At 48.3% G+C, this 16459-nt stretch overlaps 1 protein-coding gene across 5 annotated transcripts in view; it reads left to right on the top strand.

Moving 5' to 3' along the window:
* Nucleotides 1-16459, top strand: part of CDC42BPB (CDC42 binding protein kinase beta) — a 128013-nt gene that overhangs the window by 91915 nt on the left and 19639 nt on the right. For 2 of the 5 annotated variants that reach the window (XR_010109841.1, XM_034938206.3), the window contains exons 16-23: nt 16-121; nt 1201-1325; nt 1986-2091; nt 3712-3860; nt 5211-5305; nt 8647-8726; nt 13696-13782; nt 15779-15884. Coding sequence is in view for 4 of the 5 variants with exons in the window: in XM_034938206.3 (XP_034794097.1) it covers nt 16-121; nt 1201-1325; nt 1986-2091; nt 3712-3860; nt 5211-5305; nt 8647-8726; nt 13696-13782; nt 15779-15884 (854 nt within the window). In the remaining variant the exon portion in view is untranslated. Of the gene's footprint in view, nt 1-15; nt 122-1200; nt 1326-1985; nt 2092-3711; nt 3861-5210; nt 5306-8646; nt 8727-12093; nt 12145-13695; nt 13783-14108; nt 14187-15778; nt 15885-16459 lie in introns of all 5 variants that reach the window. The other 3 variants (XM_034938203.3, XM_034938204.3, XM_034938205.3) reach the window with 3 other exon arrangements.

Raw genomic sequence — 16459 nt, 5'->3', positions numbered from 1 at the left:
CGCTCACCTTGGCAGGCATAACGAGATGGAGGAGGCAGTAGGTACAATAAAAGATAAATACGAACGAGAAAGAGCGATGCTGTTTGATGAAAACAAGAAGCTAACTGCTGAAAATGAAAAGGTAATTAATTCAAAGTACCTGAGTTAGCACTTTGTGTGGAAGTTGTAATTAAAAAAAAATTTATTTTTAATTTGTGTGGGTACGTAGTAGGTATATATATTTATGGGGGAATAGAATGTCGTCATTCTTGAGTCTTGGAAGTTTGGGGGTTTTTTTGAGATGGAGTCTCGCTCTGTCGCTCAGGCTGGAGTGCAGTGACGCGATCTTGGCTCACTGCAACCTCTGCCTCCCAGGTTCATGCCATTCTCCCGCCCCAGCCTCCCAAGTGGCTGGGACTACAGGCGTCTGCCACCACGTCTGGCTAATTTTTTGTATTTTTAGTAGAGACGGGTTTTCGCCGTGTTAGCCAGGATGGTCTCGATCTCCTGACCTCATGATCCACCCGCCTCAGCCTCCCAAAGTGCTGGGATTACAGGCATGAGCCACTGCGCCGGCCGACGTTTGGTGTCTTTTTACAGTGCAGTAATGTGCCATATAACGATGCTTCATCAATGATAGACTGTGTGTACAACAGGCGTCCCGTACGATCATAATACTGTACTGTACTCTACCTCTTCTGTGTTGAGATACACAGATACTTAGCATTGTGCTACAGCCGCCGGCAGCGTCCCGCACAGCAACATGGTATGCAGGCTTGGGGCCTGGAATTGACAGGCTGTACCACAGGGCCTGGTGTGCGGCAGCCGCACCGTCTAGGCTTGCGTGAGTGCATTCACGCTGTGTGTGCAAGGACACGTTTCTCAGACCGTGTTCTTGCTGTTTCACTGCACGTGACTGTTTTAATTTTTGAATGGAGTCATGTGTTTGGTCTTTTAAATAGGATGTTTGTATTCAGCGAAAAGATGCCAATTGCCTGAAGTCACTAGCTCCAGCTCCATCAGTTTAGGTTTAGATTTGAATTGAAATGTGACTTAAGCTAGATACAGTGAAAAAAATCCATATCATGAACTTAGTTTGGAAAAATCTCATGACGATTAAAGAAAACTTTCAGAGTCTTCAAAAGAACTTCCAGTGTTAAATCCAGCATACTTAAAGGATGCCCGATTAACAAGTTCTGTGGTGAAATTGTTTCATTTCAGCTCTGTTCCTTTGTGGATAAACTCACAGCTCAAAATAGACAGCTGGAGGATGAGCTGCAGGATCTGGCAGCCAAGAAGGAGTCAGTGGCCCACTGGGAAGCTCAGATTGCGGAAATCATTCAGTGGTACGTGCGCGGCCCCATTAGCGGCCGTGAATCCGCTACCTGCTCAGTCCATGGGGTCTGCCCCGCCTCTTCTGCCTGATCCTGTGCTCCACGCCAGGCCGTGCCTCTCAGGCTGGGGTGCAGGTCTCACTGCTGTTCCCCAGAACTTCTCATGTCTGGGGCAGTGGTTCTGTTGGAATAGAGGTGGAGATACGCCCCCACCAACCCACTGAAGGACTTGGGGCAAACCGTTCACACCCCTTGCGTTCTCAGAGACAGGGGAGGCAGAGCCCTCCCAAAGCGGCTGCAGAAGCAGCAGGGGGAGACTTGGAGCGAGCTGGGACCTGGCCCTCCGCTCCTAAGGTGTGAAGTTGTAATTAAAAAAAGAGTTTTTATTTTTAATTTTTGTAGGTGCGTAGTAGGTATATGTATTTATGGAGTAATAGAATTTTTTCATTCTTGAGTCTTGGAAGTTTGGTGTCTTTTTAAACTGCAGTCATGTGCCATGTAACGACGCATCCATCAATGAGATCCCGTGTATACAACGGGTACACTGCGGGCACTCTGGCTGACGTGACACTGTGTCACTGTGTGCCGAGGAAGGCGGGAACGTCCCCTTCTTGTTTGGCTTCTCACTGATAGCCATGCTTCGTGAGATAGAACATCTGTTCCCTCCTCCAGGGTCAGTGACGAGAAAGATGCCCGGGGTTACCTTCAAGCTCTTGCTTCCAAGATGACCGAAGAGCTCGAGGCTTTGAGGAGTTCTAGTCTGGGGTCAAGAACACTGGTAGGTTTTGTGTAATGCCTGCATTTCTATTACTGAATAATTCATTAATGGTTTTAAGTATAAATGTGACATTTAAGTACTATTTAGGGAATTACAGTGATGCAAGAGACTTCTGTGCAACCAGTTCCCCAATTTAAGGAACGCCAACATTTGCCAGCTCTCAGATCATCATGGCTTCTCTTGACAGCATTCATTCGTTTAGCAAATAATTACTGAGCACTGAGCTCCGTGGTGTCAAGTTAAGACTGGATTCTGCCCTCAGAGAGCTTGCTTTTATTAATTTCATTGGTTCATTTAGTGATCTGTGTATTTTATTTTTTTCCTCTCGCGACAGTCTCACTCTGTCGCCCAGGCTAGAGTGCAGTGGCGTGATCTCGGCTTACTGCAACCTCCGCCTCCCGGCTTCAAGTGATTCTCCTGCCTCAGCCCCCCGAGTAGCCGGGATTACAGGCGTGTGCCGCTACACCTGGCTAATTTTTGTATTTTAGTAGAGACGGGTTTCCACCATGTTGGCCAGGCTGGTCTCAAACCCCCGACCTCAGGTGATCTGCCCGCTTCGGCCTCCCAAAGTGCTGGGATTACAGGCATGAGCCCCCACACCTGGCCTTCCTCTGTCCATTTTCTTCTCTTTACTGTTATAGATGGAAAATGAAGCATTCTCAATTGTGTTCAATGAAAGGTTTTTAGTTTGTTTTAAAAAAGAAAAAACAGCAAGATGGCATCTCTGGACTTCTTTGATACCTCTCGAAAGTTGATGTCATACATTGGGCAACTCAGTAAGAAAACAGGAGGATGATGTTAGTGAACTGGCTTATTCCACTGTTGCTTCATCCTAGGTCACTCCGTCATTCTTCCCTTATTATTTTAGTCTTTTTTTTTTTTTTTTTTATCACAGGTAGGAATGAGTAATGACATAATTCCCAGGATGGTGAAATAGCAAAACGTTTCAAGTTATGAGAAAAAGATAACCGAACCCTATAATGTACCTTAGGTTTGTAAAAGGGTCCAGGGTCCAGTGGACCCATATAGAAATTGCATTACAGAGGCCAGGCGCAGCGGCTCATGCCTGTAATCCCAGCACTTTGGGAGGCCAAAGTGGGTGGATCACGAGAGCAGGAGTTCGAGACTAGCCTGGCCAACATGGTGAAACCCTGTCTCTACTAAAAATACAAAAATTAGGCAGGCATGGTGGTGCGGCACCTGTAATCCCAGCTACTGGCTACTGGAGAGGCTGAGACAGGAAAATCGCTTGAACCCAGGAGGCGGAGGTCGCGGTAAGCCGAGATCACGCCATTGCACTCCAGCCTAGGCAACAAGAGCGAAACTACATCTCAAACAAAAAAAAAAAGAAAAGAAAAGAAATTGCACTACAGAATCACTTTTATTCTTCTAAAAGATAAAGTAAATTATTTAGTTATTTTTTAGAAGATTTCTGAGGAAGAGTAAAAAAAGTCATAAAATATCAAAACTAAAACTCCTGAGGCACCTCCATAATTTAGAATTAATATCTAAATGAGACCGTAATGGCTTAAGGTTAGACAAAGATAACTTATTTGTTAACATTAGTTTAACAAGCGGATAACTGAAAATGCATTTTTAACACCGTGACCATGTCTCAAGGACCCGCTGTGGAAGGTGCGCCGCAGCCAGAAGCTGGACATGTCCGCGCGGCTGGAGCTGCAGTCGGCCCTGGAGGCGGAGATCCGGGCCAAGCAGCTTGTCCAGGAGGAGCTCAGGAAGGTCAAGGATGCCAACCTCACCTTGGAAAGGTACTTGGTGCCAGGGTCTGACTCCAAGTAGGAGCAGTGGCTGTGTGGCCTTGAGCCAGCCCTGAGCCTCACGGGCTCTGATGCTCCTCGCCTGGAAAATCGGGGCCACGGCGTTTGCTGGAGCCTTAGGAGGCAGCACGTCGGGTTCACCTGCAGGAGCCCCGAATAGCAGGCCGTTCTGGCACTGAGGAGGTGGCCACGAGGGTGTAGGGCCTTGCCTGCCGCGGGGGTGTGTGATGCGGTGCGAGCCGTGTTTTGACGGCAGCGGGTGCTTGTGCCCCCACGTTGGGTAGCGAGACTCACACCGCTGTCTGACAGGAGCCCCTCTCACTGCTTAGTCACCTCCGTGCCGCTCCATTCACTAATTCAAGATTGTTCCTTTCAAGCTAACGTGAATATTTTAAAACAGAGGTTGAAGATGGCATTCTCACTTGAAATTTTTCCCTAACTCCAAGCAGTAACGAGAACGCCATTTTCACACAGCAGTGAGTTCAGTCAGTATTTGCTGAGAGTCTCCTCTTTGCAGATCTGGTTTTACCAGGATACGATAATGAACGTCAGTTTCATAAAAACCAGGCCAGCTCTGCTGTGCCATGAGGCAGGCGAGGACCTGGAAGGGACAGTGTCTCTAACAGAATTACCAAGTCCCAAATCCTGTTAGTTTGGGGCTAAAAAAATTAATGGTAATAGGTTTCAGTTAAATTGACTTTCTTTATTCTGGGAATTGCTGTAAGACTGTTCTGTTGTTAAATCCTGTGACCCTCCCACAGCCCAACAGGGTAGGCAGTCTTGTTACTCCCACTTACACACACTCTGCAGGTGATTTGCCCACTCTCACCCCACTGATGAGTGGAACAGCCCCCACAAACTGCATCCCTCCCGGCCAGGTGTTCCCTGTGGCAGCCTGACTTTCTCTGTCCCCTCCACGAAGTTGCTGGAATTGCAAGGCTACCCGTGCGGGTGGTGCTGGTGCTTCTTGGTGCAGCCACCATCTTGCCAGTTATGGGAAAGATATTGACGGGGCTGACGGCTGAGCGGCCTGGGCCCTGTGTCCCTGGAGAACAGAGGACTCGCCTGGGAACGAGATTAGGAAGGTCAAGAGCTCCATTAGGCCTTCATGAGACACGCCTTCCTAAGCCATGACTTTTTAAATTCCTGTTTGAATGTTTATATTTGAAATATTCGTACTGTTCATGGTGTTTGCAGTAGAAAGGCCCGCATGAGCTACCGTGTTCTGGACAGTCCTGGGTGCTGGGGAGAAACCCCGGCTCTCTCATCCTGACCTGCCCCATACCAGCTCACAGACAACCTCTTCTCAGTGCACTTAAAGCCATTTATTTTTTATTTTAGCAAACTAAAGGATTCCGAAGCCAAAAACAGAGAATTATTAGAAGAAATGGAAATTTTGAAGAAAAAGATGGAAGAAAAATTCAGAGCAGATACTGGTAAATTAATGTCGTGCGATTCTGCATTATTTGAATATAAGTATTTTTCAAATGAATGGTTTTATTTTCTTTTCGACTTAATAGTTACTTTAGAAACACCTACAGAATTCCAAATTCAGTATTTTCCAAAATCAGCATTTTCAAACAACATCTTCAAATATATTTTCCCCAAAGGTAGCCATTGTTTTTGGTTTATCCTTCCTTTTTTTTTGAGACAGTCTCGCTGTGTCACCCAGGCTGGAGTGCAGTGGCACAATCTCGGCTCACTGCAACCTCTGCATCCTGGGTTCAAGGATTCTCCCGCCTCAGCCTCCCAAGTAGCTGGGCTTGCAGGTGCACACCACCACCACCCCTGGCTAATTTTTGTATTTTTAGTAGAGATGGGGTTTTGCCACGTTGGCCAGGCTGGTCTGCAACTCCTGACCTCAGGCAATCCACCCACCTCAGCCTCCCAAAGTGCTGGAATTACAGGTGTGAGCCACTGTGCCCAGCCTATCCTTCCTTTCATCTTGAAAGCATATGGCAAATCCACACAAATCTAGGCACACATTTGTATCCCCTGATAACACAAAAGGCATCATTTTGTGCTGGAGGGGCCACCCCGGCCTCCTCTGCAGCTGCACTGTGCACTGCCGTGGGCTGGCCAGCCACTGGGATGGTTTATTCCCTGGCATTTGCTGTCACAGAAAGTGCTGCCAGGAGTGGCTGTATGGATGGAACGTTTCCTGTTTTTGTCGGTGTATTTCGGGATAGAGTTCTAGAAGTGGGATTGCCAGGGCAAAGGGCAAACATGCCTGTACACTCTTGCTGCATGCTGACGGACAGGCCTCCAGAGGCTGTGCAGTGACGTTCCTCCCACTTTGCATGAGGGGTTTCTGCCCCACAGCCTACCCACAAAGTAGGATTTCAGACTCTTGGATTTTTGCCGCTCTGAATAGGTGAGAAATAGCATCTCCGTAGACGTTTAACTTGCATATTTCTCATAAGTAAGATTGAGCATCTTTTTATATGTTTGAGGGACTTTTGTATTTTGTGCATTATATGTTTTTATTGTTTGCCCGCTTTTAAAAATTCAGGTTGTTAGTCTTGCGGATTTCTAAAAGCCTTTTGCATTTTGGGGATTAGTGCCTTTTGTTTGTGATGTAAGTTGCAAGTATTTTTCCTAGTTTGTCTTTGCTTATCATTTATTTATTTTTTTGCCAAATAAAAGTGGTTTTGCAGCCGGTGCGGTGGCTCACGCCTGTAATCCCAACACTTTGGGAGGCTGAGGTGGGCGGATCACCTGAGGTCTGGAGTTCGAGACCAGCCTGACCAACATGGAGAAACCCTATCTCTTGTAAAAATACAAAATTAGCCGGGCGTGGTGGTGCATGCCTGTAATCCCAGCTACTCAGGAGGCTGAGGCAGGAGAATTGTTTGAACTTGAACCTGAACCCGGGAGGCAGAGGTTGCAGTGAGCCAAGATTGCACCATTGCACTCCAGCTTGGGCAACAAGAGCAAAACGCTGTCTTAAAAAAAAGTGGGGGGGGGGTTTGCCATCTCTACTAAAAATACAAAAATTAGCTGGGCGTGGTGGGGCATGCCTATAGTCCCAGCTACTCAGGAGGCTGAGGCAGGAGAATCGCTTGAACCTGGGAGGCAGAGGTTGCAGTGAGCTGAGATCTCGCCACTGCACTCCAGCCTGGGTGACAGAGCCAGATTCCGTCTGTCAAGAAAAAAAAAAAAAGGTGGTTTTCAAAATTTTTTGTGTGTCAAGTTTTCAGTCTTCTTCCTTTTTTGAGTCATAAATAGGAAAATACACCTAACTCCCAGTTGTTGGAGGGATTCCCCCATGCTTCTCATACTTGTGTGGCTTCATGATTGATTGATTGATTGATTGATTGATTGATTCAGGGTCTTGCTCTGTTGCCCAGGCTGGAGTGCAGTAGCACGATCAGGGCTCACTGCAGCCTCAACTTTCTGGGCTCAAGTGATCCTCCCACCTCAGCCCCCTGAGTAGCTGGGACTACAGGCATGTGCCACCACACCTGGCTATTTATTTATTTATTTATTTATTTATTTTTAGAGATGGGGTTGTGCCGTATTTCCCAGGCTGGTCTTGAACTTCTGGACTCAAGCAATCTGACTGCCGTGTCTCCCAAAGTGCTAGGATTACAGGCGTGAGCCACCGTGCCCAGCCTCATTTTTAAAATTAGAATACTGATCCATTTGAAATTTGCTCTGACATATGGTTCGAGGAGTGTATCCAGTTTTATCTTTTGCTAATGGCTAGCTGGTTGTCCAATACCAGTTATTAAGCTATTTTTCCTGCTGGTTTTATATATGACTGTTGTCATGTACAGGATCACCATGGGCTTGGGTCTGTTTCTGGATCTTCTCCCCTGTTCCATTGTTCATGGGCAAGAACCACTTGATTCTTGTTTTTTGATATGTGTTTTTTTGTGTGTGTGACAGGGTCTCACTCTGTCACCCAGGCAGGAATGCAGTGGCACGTGCAGCCTCAATCTCCCCAGCTCAAGTGATCCTCCTGTCTCTGTCTCCCAAGTAGCTAGGACCACAGGCACATGCCACCATGCACAGCTAATTTTATTTATTTAATTTTTATGGAGATGGGGTCTCTCTGTGTTGCCCAGGCTGGTCTCAAACTCATGGCCTCAAGCAGTCCTCCGACCTTGGCCTCCCAAAGTGCTGGGATGACAGGTGTGAACCACTGTGCCTGGCCATGATTCTTATTGTAGAGGCCTTAGTGAATCTGCTTTAATATCTGGTAGATCTGCTCCTCCTCCACCTACGCCCAGCCCAGCTGCCCCTGTGGTTTTGAGGGGTTTTGTTTTTTGTTTTTGTGTTTTTTTTTGAGACAGAGTCTTGCTCTGTCGCCCAGGCTGGAGTACAGTGGCGTGATCTTGGCTTACCACAACCTCTACCTCCTGGGCTCGAGATTCTCCTGCCTCAGCCTCCCGAGTAGCTGGGATTTCAGGCACATACCACCATGCACAGCTAATTTTTGTATTTTTAGCAGAGATGGGATTTCACCATGTTGGCCAGGCTGGTCTTTAACTCCTGACCTCAGGTGATCCGCCCACCTCGGCCTCCCAAAGTGTTGGGATTACAGGCGTGAGCCACCGCACCCAGTCCCTTGGTTACTTTTTCAAGTGAACTTTTTGATTCTTGTTACTCTCTGGGGAAAAGCTTGACCTTTTTTTTTTTTTTTTAATTGTGATCATGTCAGATGTATCAGTTACTCAAGAAGAATTGACATCTTGAAGACACTGACTCTGTCTGAAAATAATATGTAGACTTTAGTTTTTTTGCCTTGACTATTCTTTGTTTCTTTTTGCAGGGCTCAAACTTCCAGATTTTCAGGATTCCATTTTTGAGTATTTCAACACTGCTCCTCTTGCACATGACCTGACATTTAGAGTAAGTCATTGTTTTTTTTTTAAGTGACAGATGAGTTTATGATAAGTTAGAAATAGTGTCATATATGATTTTACCACTCATGGGGCCACAAACACACCAGTAAATATACATTCAGTGTTTATCTCAGCGTTGTGCTAACTGTGTAATTGACCCACATGTAATCAACCCACATTAAACGCATCAGGTGACAGACATTTAGGGTATTTGAGGTGCTCCCAGAGAAGCTTTCTCAACTCAGATTAAGTAGAGATGAGATTAAGAAAGTGCTCAGCCTCTTCAGGGAGAAATCTGCACTGGCCTCAGCTGTGTAGTGAGTATTTTTTTTTTTTTTTTTTTTTTGAGACGGAGTCTTGCTCTGTCACCCAGGCTGGAGTGCAGTGGCATGATCTTGGCTCACTGCAACTTCCGCCTCCCGGGTTCAAGTGATTCTCCTGCCTCAGCCTCCCAAGTAGCTGGGACTACAGGCACCCACCACCACGCCCGGCTAATTTTTGTATTTTTAGTAGAGACAGGGTTTCACCATATTGGCGAGGCTGGTCTCGAACTCCTGACCTCAGGTGATCCACCCACCTTGGCCTCCCAGAGTGCTGGGATTACAGGCGTGAGCCACCACGCCCAGCCTGTAGCGATTATTTCAAGAAAATACTTTAATACAAATTCTCACACTGGGATGGGTGCAGTGGCTCACGCCTGTAATCCCAGCACTTTGGGAGGCTGAAGTGGGAGGATCACTTGAGCCCAGGAGTTCAAGACCAGCCTGGGCAATATAGCGAGACCCTATCTCTTAAAAAAAAAAAATCCCACACTAGAGCGAATAAAAATACCTTAGTTGTGTTTCCATCTGTGTAGCTGTAGAGTTCGGCATTGGGGATCGATGGGAAAGGTGGTTGATGGGAACAGTCTGGCACCAGGTGCCTTGCCGAGACCCTCACAAGGAGGCCAACCCCCTCAGGCAGCCGGAGCCGCTGGTCATCTACTTGGGAATTAGCTGTCGAGTGAGGAGCAGACCCCACTGCCTCCCTCCATGGGCCGCAGGTTCTTGGTGGCATTCCATGGAGGTAGGACAGCCTTTCCTCCTCTTCGAAACCTGTAGGGATGCACCCTTGATAGCAGCACGCGAAGCACATTGGAGCAGGGAGAGTGGAGCTCACTAATGGAACTCCTGATGGGGTGCAGGGTGGGGAAGGTGGTTCCAGCCTTTGATTTAGAAAACTCCAGCCCTGCAGGCGAGTGGGAAGAATAGGGTGCATGTGTACATGTCCCTCACCTGGGGTTTTGCTACATCTGCTTTCTCTCTCTCAACATAAGAGACTTTCTTCCTCTGAAGTATTTGAAAGCGACTTGAAGGTATCAGCGACCCCAACATACTTCAGCAGTTATTTCCTACGATTGGGGCATTCTCTCACATAACCACAGTGTCACTGTCATCAGGCATTCTGTGCTGATGCCGTGGGACAGCCCATATCCATGTGTCCCTTGTCGTCCCAGGAATGCCCTTTCCTGCTGGCTTTTCCTCCTAGTTCTGGATCCATCTGGAGGTCATGAATCGCATTTAGTCTTTTGTTTCCTTTAATCTGGAACAGTTCCCCATCTGTTCCCTTTTATGACAATGATATTTTGGTGTTACCCAGGCCAGTTGTCCTGCAGAATGTCCACTCTGGGTTTGTCTGATGTTTCATCTTCATCAGTTGTGGGTTGAACCTTTGGCACAAACTCTCCTCAGGAGGAGCTGTGCCCTTTCCACGCACAGAGGCCGGCCTGCCCAGGGTGGGTGATGCCAAGTCTGATCGTTGGGTTGAGGTGGGGTTGGCTAGGGTTGCTGCCTGTGTGAGTAGGGGGCAGTCAGCAGGTGCCCACGTGGGCATCTGCCCGTAGCAGCCTCCCTTGGGGTGGGCTCTTAGCATCCTGGCCTGTGTCTGTCATTACAACACCCAAGCAGGCTTGCATTGCTCACAGCCACTCTGGACGCACACCTGTTCACCTTCACCTGTCAAAATGTTTGTTTGTTTTATCAAACTGGCAATGCTTGTCTTTTCCCTGAAATCCACAGTTTTGAAGAAGCAAATCTATTTAACTGGTAAGTGCCCGCCAGATCTTTGATAAGCCTGTTTCTGCACAAGTCATTGCCTCTCTCATTGCTGCGGAGCCAGGCACCGCTGTGGGGAGGAATAAGTGGATTCCAGAGAACCAGAGATCTCTGGTTCTTGATCTCTGGTGCTTGATCACTGAATGGAGGCGGCCAGGAAAGCGGTAGCTTTCTGTAACATTAACAGAGTAGAGGGCCCAGTAGCAGGTGAGTTTACAGCCAGTACTGTCCATGAGTGTGTGAGTCACAGCTGTGGAGAGTGGGCAGCAGAGATGGAGACAGAGGCGGCATCTTCATGCCTCATTCTCTACAGCCAGCACGCCTGCCCTTGCTAATCCCTCATCCCTCCCTTTTTTTTTTTTTTTTTTTTTTTGAGACAGTCTTACTCTGTCACCCAGGCTGGAGTGCAGTGGTGCAGTTTCAGCTCACCACAACCTCCACCTCCCAGGTTCAAGCGATTCTTGTGCCTCAGCCTCCCAAGTAGCTGGGACTACAGGCACGCGCCACTATGCCCGGCTAATTTTTTTTTTTTTTTTTTTTTTTTTTTGTATTTTTAGTAGAGATGGGGTTTCACCATGTCGCCCAGGATGGTCTTGAACTTCTGACCTCAGGTGATCCACCCACCTCAGCCTCCCAAAGTGCTGGGATTACAGGTGTGAGCCACCATGCCTGGCCCATAATTGATTTATAAATTGTGATATAAGCACACATAACATAAAACTTACCATCTTAACCATTTTTTAGAGTCAGGGCTTCCTTCTGCTGCCCAGGCTGGAGTGCAGTGCCACCATCATAGCTCACTGCAACCTCAAACTCCTGGGCTCAAGCGATTCTCCTGCCTCAGCCTCCTGAGTAGCTGGCACTACAGGTGCTCGCCACCGCGCCCAGCTAATTTTTAAATTTTTGTAGAGATGGATTCTTGCTATATTGCCCAGACCGGTCTCAAACTCCTAACCTCAGGTGATCTGCCCGCCTTGGCCTCCCAAAGTGCTGGGATTATAGGCATGAGCCACCGTGCCTGGCCGCTAATCCCTCTGTGATTTAAATGGGAAGGCATTTATTGTTGAACAGAAAAAACCCTCCATCAGGGGCTGAGTCTGTTAGAGCTTCCAGACTCTTTTGAAAATTGTCTTTGAGAAACTTCTTATCCCACGCTGCCTGCATGAAACATGTTGGTTTTTACTAGAAACAGTTCGTCACCAAGATTAAGTCAGTATATCTTCATGCCAGTGTTGACTGGGTGGGAAATGATGTTTGTTCCTCCTGTCTGTTACCTCCAAGGACTCTCTCTCCTCCTCGTCTGCATCTTCCCTGCTAGCCTTTTGGGAAGAAGTAAGTGGCTGCCAGCGCTGGCTTCCCGCAGCTTTCACTCCTGTTAGTGCACAGCCTCCTCAATGCTCCTGTTCCTGAATCTGCATCCCTTTGATTAATTAACCAACTAAATGAAACGAGTGGGGCTTTTACATGCCTAAAATTAATATTCTTTTTCTCATTTATCTAAAGATGGAACCGTAACACTTAACATACCTTGTTTATGGGGCAGATTTGCTTACATTTTTGAGCTTTGGTAATTAGCCAGTCGAGCTAGACTTTCCCTTGTGAATTTGCAGTACACAGTTGTGTGTGTGTTTTATGTGTGTATGCTGCCATCCCATCTGAATTTGGCTCCTTCCTCAGTGGCCTAATTAATTGCAACTGTTGGAAAGTGTTTATCTGATTTGGTTCATTGGGATTCTGATGTGGAACACAAAATACAGCTGTCAATGCTTTAGGCGCCTTCCCAGCCATGTCTGTGTCCCATCACACTGCTTGCTGGTGCTAACACTTGCTACTCAGCATACCTATATGTGCGTCTGTAAACAGCAGTGGCCTGTGATGATAAACTGTTAGTTTCAGGAATACTTGTTGAAATAGAGTTGTTTTTAAGTGGTTTCAGAGTGTAGCTTTAGCTTCAAATAAATCACTGTGAAATTAGAACTCTTAATTTGTTAAAACAAAACATTGCTTCCCTGTGTCATAAAATTTTCAAGGAAATTCTTAAATCTACTCATGGGCCCACCGACCTCTGTTGATGTTCGAATTTCTTCTTGATCCTTGAAATGAGGTTAAGAAGCATTTGGCTATTTGATCTTTTCTTCTTTCTCTTTTTCTTTTGAGACAGTCTTGATTTGTTGCCCAGGCTGGAGTGCAATGACTTGATCTCGGCTCACTGCAACCTTCTCCTGGGTTCAAGCGATTGTCGTGCCTCAGCCTCCAGAGTAGCTGGGATTATGGGTGTGTGCTAGCACACCCGGCTAATTTTTGTATTTTTAGTAGAGACGGGGTTTCGCCATGTTGGCCAGGCTGGTCTCAAAATCCTGACTTCAGGTGGTCTGCCCCCCTCAGCCTCCCAAATTGCTGGGATTACAGGCGTGAGCCACCGTGCCTGGCCTGGCTAATTGATCTTAAGGCTGCTAGGCTTAGATAACATTACTTATGAATAAAGGTCAGGAAGGATCAGCATTTCCAGGTCTTGCCCTTTCAGTGACCAGGGCAAGGAGGCTGCAGGAGGGGGCGGGTATGCTCAGGGCTGTGCATTAGAGGTGTCTCCAGGCAAATTCTCACCTCAGCGGGGTGACTGTGACTTGTCAGACTCCACCTGCCCACGCAATCACCACTCAGCTGAGGAAGCCAAGTGCAGGGGTCCTCAGGGCAGGCCGGCCAGCTGGGAGTGGAGCAGGGGTCTGTGAGGAGACCCAAGGGGTGATAGGATCCAGGAGTAAGAACCGCTGGGACTTCTGGGCCAGACAGAATGTGCTTTTATTAGTAAAGAACTTGTAAGTAGAGTCTGGATCATGTGGAATATGTCCTTTCACCCCACTCTTTCTTTCTTGGTTCTCACAGACCAGCTCAGCTAGTGAGCAAGAAACACAAGCTCCAAAGCCAGAAGCGTCCCCGTCGATGTCTGTGGCTGCATCTGAGCAGCAGGAGGTGAGACAGCGTTGCCCTGGTGATGCTCCCACCTGGGGTCTGCTCTCGTGTCCAGGTGACCAGATGCTGCTCACCTGGCCCCTGCATAACAGTTTGCAGCGAGGGCCTCTGCCCAGGTGCTCAAGCCCACCTTTCATTTTGAGAATTAACTGTCAGTCCCTCCCCTAGATGAGGGAGGCTTCCGCAGATGTCTCAACATTGTAGCAAATTAAAAATGCAGAACTGTTCACTGTTAACACATTCTTGAGAGAAGTGCACCCCGTGGGGCCAGGTGTCTCAGCCGTGCTGAGCTGGGCCGACACTCACCTGTCCTGCTTGTCTCCCAGGACATGGCTCGGCCCCCGCAGAGGCCATCCGCTGTGCCGTTGCCCACCACGCAGGCCCTGGCTCTGGCTGGACCGAAGGTAGGGGCCTTGCTTTCACCCGGGGCGCCTTCTTAGTTATTTAGTTATTTATTTATTCTCAGTTATTTAGAAAATAAGTTTTGTATAAATAAAACATAGTCATTTTTGCATACACACAGTAGCGACCCTCATGTTCTGTAGGAAAGTTGTTGAGAATGGTGTGTAATTCAGGAAGCTGTCAGGACCCTGTGTTTTCTTAATGATACCAGTGCTACACAAATATATTTTAATTGGAAAAGTTCAGCATTCAGTCTCCCCACTCTCCTTCTCTCATTCCCCAAGCCATATTCCCCTCTCCACAGGTAGGCAGCTAGCTTCTCCACATTGATTTTCATTTGTCTCCCTGCACTTAGAGAACCTTACAGAACCATGTGGCTGGTGGGTGAGAATGACTCCCAGCATAAACGGCCCTGCAGTGCATGTGCGGTTCTGAGCCTCATCCTTTCCACAAGTGCATCCTGGAGAGCCCGCACAGCGGCCCCACTGGGCCCCTGCTCCCCTGTCCTGGCCTCGGCTTCTTCTGTAACATCCCCTTTTCTTTTGTATAAACATCAACGCAGATCAGAAAGTCTCCAGGGTGACAGGCCCCTGAGTTCCAAGCATTGCGAGTACGTAGCCCTGTGGCCTAAGGTGGTTTTTTTTGTTGTTAATGTAGACACGGCCTCTGCCTGTGCTTCCTGCCACAGGCAGCTATGCCGGCTGGACGTAAGAAGCCAAACTTCTATGAGGCTACCTAAGGGTTTGGCTTTTGGACTAAGACTCTTGCAGAGTCAGGGACCAAGTCGCGAGGTCGTTTATTTGGTTACCATATTTGATAGCAACTCTGCAGAGTGCTGGTGTGTCACTCCTAGTCCTGATGGCCCGGCCACCGCCCCACGGGGCCTCCCTGCCCACCTCAGCCAGCCTCTTCCCCCGCAGCTCTCTGGAGTTTGTGTCGGTCACTCCCCTACTTCTTGCAAGTGGTCTCACCCACATCTGTTTCCTGCTGAGGATCGTATTGGTCTCTGCTGCGCCTGAGCTTGGTAAACAGGCGGTCCCGCATGGCCTGCACCACGACCCTCTGTTCAGCTTTGGGGCTGCAGTTGCCGCTGGGTTCACAATGTGTCCACTCCTGATGAGGGACCGTGAGCCTTTCCAGGCGTTTGCTGTTATGAACTGTCCTCCTGTAGGTGATTCTTGGGTGTCTCTTGGACACATGCAAGGCCTGTGTGCAGCCCAACCCAAATGTGGCCCCAGGTCGGCCCCCAAGAGCCAGTTGGTGCTGGTCTCCAGGAGGCCAGGAGCGTGAGCCAGAAAGAGCACTGGCCATGCCACCTCGGCCCTCTGGCCCAGCTGACCTCGCTTTTTGGTAGCAGTGCTCTCCCACTGAAGGAAGTATTTGTTGGCCTCTCTCTGGCTCAGGCTCGTAGGTGGTTTTCACCACTATTTGATGAGCCCTGTTAGGGAACACGTAGACCAAGACCAGAACTTGCACATTTCCACCTTTTCAGGATAATGCCCAAGCTGTGTATAAACTGGATCACAGGCAGATGGATCTGACTCTTCTCAAGAGTCCATGGTTCACCTCAGTGTTCTTGATTTTCTCCTTCCAGCCAAAAGCTCACCAGTTCAGCATCAAGTCCTTCTCCAGCCCTACTCAGTGCAGCCACTGCACCTCCCTGATGGTTGGGCTGATCCGGCAGGGCTACGCCTGCGAGGGTGAGTGTCGTTGCAGCTCCTGGGGTCAGCGTGCACAGCCCCACACCCCTGCAGCTAAGGGCACCAGCCGGCTCCAGGGCAGCCCTGATGCAAGCAAACCAAACTAAAGTGAAATGTCATTGGCATGATTTGAGGACAGGGTTTTTTTTAGGGGGAGTTGGGGGATAGGGTCTCACTCTGTCACTCAGACTTCAGTGCAGTGGTGCAATCACAGGTCAGCTCAAGCGATTCCCTTGTCTCAGCCTCTCAAGTAGTTGGGACCACAGACACACACACCACCGCCATGCCTGGCTATTTTTAAATTTTTTTTGTAGAGAGTTGGGGGATCTCACTTTGTTTCCCAGACTGGTCTCGAACTCTGGGACTCAAGTGATCTCCCGCCTTAGCCTCCCGAAGTGCTGGAATTACAGGCATGAGCCACTGCACCCAGCCTGGCAGGTTTATTTTTACAAATCCTCAGTAAAGGTCTGTGGAACTGTGGATCCCTGCTGTGCTGGGGGCTCCATTGTGCTGTGCGCCTCTGTGGTGACTCAGCTCATCTACTGAGAATTATTACGAAGTAGATCATCTGCAGC

This window comes from Pan paniscus, chromosome 15 (assembly GCF_029289425.2).
Source record: "Pan paniscus chromosome 15, NHGRI_mPanPan1-v2.0_pri, whole genome shotgun sequence".
Taxonomy (NCBI): Eukaryota; Metazoa; Chordata; class Mammalia; order Primates; family Hominidae; genus Pan; species Pan paniscus.
Note: the sequence above shows the minus strand (reverse complement) of the source record. Positions and strands in the feature narration are given on the sequence as shown.